Source organism: Petaurus breviceps, unplaced genomic scaffold (assembly GCF_028583685.1).
Source record: "Petaurus breviceps papuanus isolate PSGF00001 unplaced genomic scaffold, PetGlider_PUasm1.0 37, whole genome shotgun sequence".
NCBI classification, from domain to species: Eukaryota; Metazoa; Chordata; class Mammalia; order Diprotodontia; family Petauridae; genus Petaurus; species Petaurus breviceps.
In genome coordinates, this window is record NW_027186296.1 from 7,136,728 (window position 1) to 7,142,727 (window position 6,000).

Genomic DNA, 6,000 nt, shown 5'->3' on the forward strand with positions numbered 1-6,000 from the left:
TTCAAGAGTTGCTTCGTCCTCAAAGCTCATCATCCTGTGGTCAATATGGCAAAGTGCCCCACTGAACTTAGCCCTAATACTAAGGCTTAGACAACAGAGAGAGTCCATCACTGAGCCTGAAGTTGAAGCCTAGTCAACTTGGTAGAATAAGCCAGAGCTTGTGCTCCAATAGTATAGCTGTCAAAAAATCAAGGATTACTCATCCCCCAGAAAGATACTAGAAAAAGACTTTTCTCCCAGGGCCCTTGCACATAGTCATCACTTAACAAATGTTCATTGTATGGAACTGAAATTTTATCTTTACAGATTGGGGAGAAATGAAACTCTTAGAGACCAGTAATATCTCTCATACCGTGAACGAATTCATTCTACTTGGTTTCCCCTGCCGCAGGGAGACTCAGATCCTCCTCTTTGTATTATTTTCTATGATCTACACCCTCACCATTGTGGGGAACACATCTATCATCTGTGCTGTGTGGTCAAGCCGGCAGCTCCATACACCTATGTACCTCCTTCTGGCTAACTTCTCCTTCTTAGAGATGTGTTATGTTAGTTCTGACGTGCCCAAACTGTTAGCCAACATCATTTCTCAGAAGAAAACCATCTCTTTTGCTGGCTGCCTTCTCCAGTTCTACTTCTTCTTTTCAATGTGTGCCTCTGAAGGTTACTTTCTATCTGCGATGGCATTTGATAGGTACCTTGCAATCTGCAGACCTCTACACTACCCCACCATTATGACCCAAAGGCTCTGTGCCAAGCTGGTATTTTTCTGCTGGTTGGGAGGCTTCCTCTCTATTTTGGTTCCTGCGATTCTTATGTCACGGGTGCCTTTCTGTGGTCCAAACATTATTGACCACTTTTTTTGTGATTTAGGGCCACTACTTGCTCTGTCCTGTACTCCAGTCCCCAAAACTACTCTGACATGTGCTACTGTTAGTTCTCTCATTATCTTTATTACTTTCCTCTATATCCTGGCTTCCTATACCCGTGTTCTGAGAGCAGTGTTAAAGGTGCCTGCAGGCACAGGAAGGAATAAGGCTTTCTCCACATGTGCCTCTCATTTTGTTGTGGTATCCCTCTTCTATGGTTCAGTTATGGTGATGTATGTGAGTCCAGGGTCTAAGAACCAGCCTGGAATGAGGAAGTTTGTCACCTTGTTCTATTGCATGGCAACTCCATTCTTCAATCCCCTGATCTACAGTCTTCGCAACAAAGATATGAAGGATGCCCTAAAGAAAGTCTTGAGGGGATTGTCACAAGAGTTTCCTAAGGGACATGAAAAATGAAATGGTTCTGCTCCATCAGCATTGTTTTTATAATGATCTTCATCATCATCAATAGGAATAGACTCAGAAGACTTCCTAAATTCTGATGATTTCTGATAGTCTAATTCTCTACACTCAGGAAAGTGGGACACTTGTTTCTCAGGGTCCCGGTGACCTGCTTTCAAAGAGGCATCACACTCTCAGTATGTCCTGGCTGTCAGCAAAACTCAATACAATTCATACTCATTGTAATATTCTTGGAATGCATATTTAATGCTTTCCTTATGGCTGGAAATAGAACAGTCGGATTTCCCAGGTCATGCCTAGGACTCATTCAACCGTATGAACCTGACTCTGTCCTAACACTATTGAACGTGTTTCAGTTTTTTAATACTATTTTCTGTATCCATCTTTAGGTCTATCTGGAATATCGGTAAGAAGCTGTTAAATGAATAAAGGATGTGGAAGAATCCCTCAAAAAAATAAGCTAGTTTGTCCATTAATGCACACACACTTTTGGATGGGGAGCAGAGGTTATACTTGTGATTACGTTAAGGTAGAGAACTCACAGTATGCAGTGTAAATTCCACATTCTACTGCTATAAATCAGAAATTCTCTTCAGTGTATATAGTCTGCAATTTGCCCAGGGTCTCACAATTAGTACATGCAAAAAATGGGACTTGAAACTAAATCTTCCTAATCTTGAGGAATATTCTCTATTTATCATGCCATCCTGCCTTTAATTTTCTTTATTAGATAGTGATGATATGCTCTCATTGGACATATAACAAATTAATTCAGCCTGCCTATGGGGAATTAACATTTAAAGGTATATCCGAATGAGCATAAAGATACGGACACACACACACAATGTCATTATAATATCCATGATGAAACCTAATAAACCTCTGACCAAAAGTGAAACAACTTTGTTCAGGATGCCAGTGCTGAATGACTATTAGATTATCTGTGTTAACTGGCAGGTCCAGACACTGTTAGTCATGCTATTGAAGTTTCATTGATTTTGCAGAGCCACCATGCTGATGTGAAAAAACCTACAACCTTAAAAAGTTATGAGTCTCTAGTCTTTCAAATATTAATTCTTTCTCATTCATCATATTTATGATGAAAGTCATTATTCCTGAGGAAATAATAGTTCCTTTGTTCTGGGCTATATGGACCAACTGTCTAGACTTCTTCCAACATGGGTAACAGAGAAAATTATAATACAGCATACAACACAGTCAACTGTGCTATTTTAAAAGAATAAAGCATAACAAGCATAAATTATTGTGTTAAGTGCTAAGCATCATTAAAACATTTCATATTTCTATAGCACCTAAATTTTTTACAAAGCTTTTTTCTATCAATAACTCTGTGAAGGAACCAGTATAAGTATTAAAGTCCCCATTTTACAGATATGGAAACCAAGGTCTCCAGGGCAGCAATTTTCAGAGCAGGATCTTGAAAAAAGATTTTTTTTTCCCCTGAGCTATATCCAGGGGTCTTTCACTATATGATGAGTGGTTGGGAAAGGACTCAGGAAATCCTTAAACTTCCTATTTGGACCACAAGAAGGGAAGAGTGGATCCCAGGACTTAGAGTCATAGCACACCTCAAGACATGAATATAATCCCATGTGGAAAGAACTTCTTTAATGCAATGGAGTATGAGTGTATGCCTGTGTATCTGTCAGAAGTTGGTGCTTCATTATGAATGAATGAATGAATCACTTCCTGCAATATGCAAAACAACATGGTAACATAATCCGTTGGGATGGGGTAGGGGGAGGGGAGATAGAGTGCCACCAAAAGATTTCACCATCTTCAAAAACTTCAAGGAAAATGGAAGATATTCAGGCATGAGTAGTTATTCCTTCATGGCAGCTGAAATGAAACCTTTTGAGATCATTAGTTAGTATCAAGAATAATATAAGTAGGGGCGGCCAGGTGGCTCAGCGAGTAAGAGCACCGGTTCCAGTGTTGGGACGACCTAGAGATCAAATCCCGGGCTCAGACACTCAGCACCACACCCAGAAATAACTGGCCGGGTAACCTTGAGCAAGTTACTTAACCCCAATTGCTTAAAAAAAAAAAGAATAATATAAGTAAGAGAGGTGTGTGGTTCTTTTCTTTCTTATTGCATTTATATTTAAAAGTGAAGCCATCCTTTGTGATGAGGAACAAATAATAGCATTTTGCTAAGGAGCCAGAACTGGTGACCCTTTTATTCTATGATTCAGAGATATATGTAAGTGTATAAATGTAGGAAGGTCTTTTAACTCTAGTACCTAGCCCAGTGACTTGTCTGTAAAGGCCAGTAAGTTAATATCTATTGAAGAAAAATGGATTGAATTGAATACTCTTTGCAATAATTAAATTTTCCATATATGTATATGTTATAATTAAGCAACTTAAAGTTCCATTATTATTTTCAGATTGAATACACATACATTTATAATACGTTGGGATTAAAAGACAAAATAATAAGGAAAGATATATGGTGTGTTATATTTGAAAGAATACTCAACTTGAATTCAGAAGACCTATATTTCAGTTTCAGCTTTCATTCACTGAGAGTGTAGCTTTGGTCAAGATGTCTTATTCCTCTGAAACACATCTCAGTGGTATAGATATTCAGTAGTATAGATATAGATGTAGAAGAAAATAATAGGAAAAAAGTGAATGCCTATCATTTGGGAAATAGCTGGACAAATCATGAATATGATGAAATATTACAGAATTGTAAGAAATGATAAAAATAAATAAATATGGATTCAGGGAAATCCGGTAATATTTCTATGAACTGATATAGTTCCCAAATAAGCTCAACCAGGAAACAAATTTATATAATGGCTACAATAAAATAAAGGAAAATAATACCTGAAACCCTGTAAAATCAAATTTACTGTTGCAGGGCCTTCTGAGAAATAGCTAAAGAAAACATTTATTTAGATAGCAATCCAAGATAGTGAAGAAAATGAAACATTTTAGCTGTACTTTCACAATATTCCCCCCTAAACAACTTTGAAATAACACCTTAAGAGGGAATAATATACACCTCAATTGGATATGAAAATTTATCTTACCTTATAGGAAAGAAGGAGAAAAGGGGATGGGGGGAATGATAGAAGGGAGGCAAATGGGAGTAGGGGGTAATCAGAAGCAAATGTTTTTGAGGAGGGACAGGGTCAAAGGAAAGAACAGAATAAATGGGGGGTGGGATATGATGGAGGGAAATATAGTTAGTCTTTCACAATATGACTCCTTTGGAAGTGTTTTGCATGACTATACATCCATAATCTATATCAAATTGCTTGCCTTCTCAATGAAGGTGAGTAGGGAGGGAGGGAGGGAGAGAGAGAATGTGGAACTCAAAGTTTTAAAACATGTTAAAAATTGTTTTCACAAGCAACTGGAAAATAAGATATACATGCAATAAGGTATAGAAATCTATGTTGCCCTACAGGAAAATAGAAGGGAAAGGGATATAAGAAGCCATGGGGGACTGAAAGAAGGGAAGGCAGATTGGGGGAAGGGCTAATCAGAATCCACACTGTCTTGGGGTGGGGCAAGGAAAGAGATGGGGAGAAAATTTGGAACTCAAAATTCTGTGAAAGTGAATGTTGAAAACTAAAAATTAATTAATAAAAAGAAACACCTTAAATACAATTCTAAACAATACAACAAAAGATCAAGGTAAGACTTTTTTTTGGCCAAGGACAAGTGAGAAGTTCAAAAGGAGGGGGTCTGTGGTACTGGAATAAGGGCTTCCTGGGAGTACAATGTGACAGAGAAAAAAGCTGTGAGCCTTTGGAGTGGCAGTAACAGCAATAGTACCAACAGCTCTCACCTCTCAAATTAAATATCTGGTCACATAAAGATTCCAGGAGTTTTCTGTGCTAGCACTAGACACAGGACTAGGTGCCACTTGGAGTCACATTTCCAGGGTGAAGAGAAACACTTGTGGTTGCAAGGAGCAGGGTCTTTATTTCTAGGGTCTCAGTTCCATTGCACAGAGGAATGCTCACCATCACAAGGGAGCAGGGATTATATTTCTAGGTGGCAATTCCAGGAAGGAGAGAAGTTGTAGTCATAATAAGGTAGGGACCTTACTTGGGTAAGTACCAGTGTATACTCCAGGAGAGAAAAGACCACAACTCTCCCCACATTACACCACCTTTGAGACACCAAAAACTTAAAAGGCCCCCAGAACTAGCTGTGAAAACAGCAGGGGAAAAAGCCTAAAACTTGGGACAGTGCCCTTCCTTCCCCAGAGGTCTAACATAAAGTTCAAGTTCAAGAAATAGGCTAAAAAGTTGAACAAACAGCAAAAGGGAACTTGGTCATAAGAGTCTACTGAGGTGATTCGGGAGTTCAAAACACAAATTCAAAGGAAAACAATGTAAAAACATCTATAAGAGAAGCCTCAAAGAAAAATGTCAATTAGGCACAAGATCAACAAAAATTCCTAGAAGCACTAATGCAAGAGACCTTTTAAAAAGAAAAAAAAATATTTTAAAAATAAGATGAAGTTAGTGGAGGAAAAACTGGGGAAATAATTATTTACAATATAAGCAATACTAGAAAATTATTTTTAAAATAACAATTAACAGCTTTGTAAAAGAGGCACAAAAATACTAAAGAAAAGAAGTCCTTAAAAATAGAATTGGTCAAATGGTAAAAGAGGTGCAAAACTTCAATGAAGACAGTAATTCCTCAAAAATTATAATTG

At 37.9% G+C, this 6,000-nt stretch overlaps 1 protein-coding gene across 1 annotated transcript; it reads left to right on the forward strand.

Moving 5' to 3' along the window:
- The first annotated feature begins 317 nt into the window (after positions 1-317).
- Positions 318-1,286, forward strand: LOC138168745 (olfactory receptor 11H6-like). Its single transcript, XM_069097607.1, has one exon. It carries the CDS (start codon positions 318-320, stop codon positions 1,284-1,286), a length of 969 nt encoding a protein of 322 aa, XP_068953708.1.
- Positions 1,287-6,000: the final 4,714 nt, after the last annotated feature.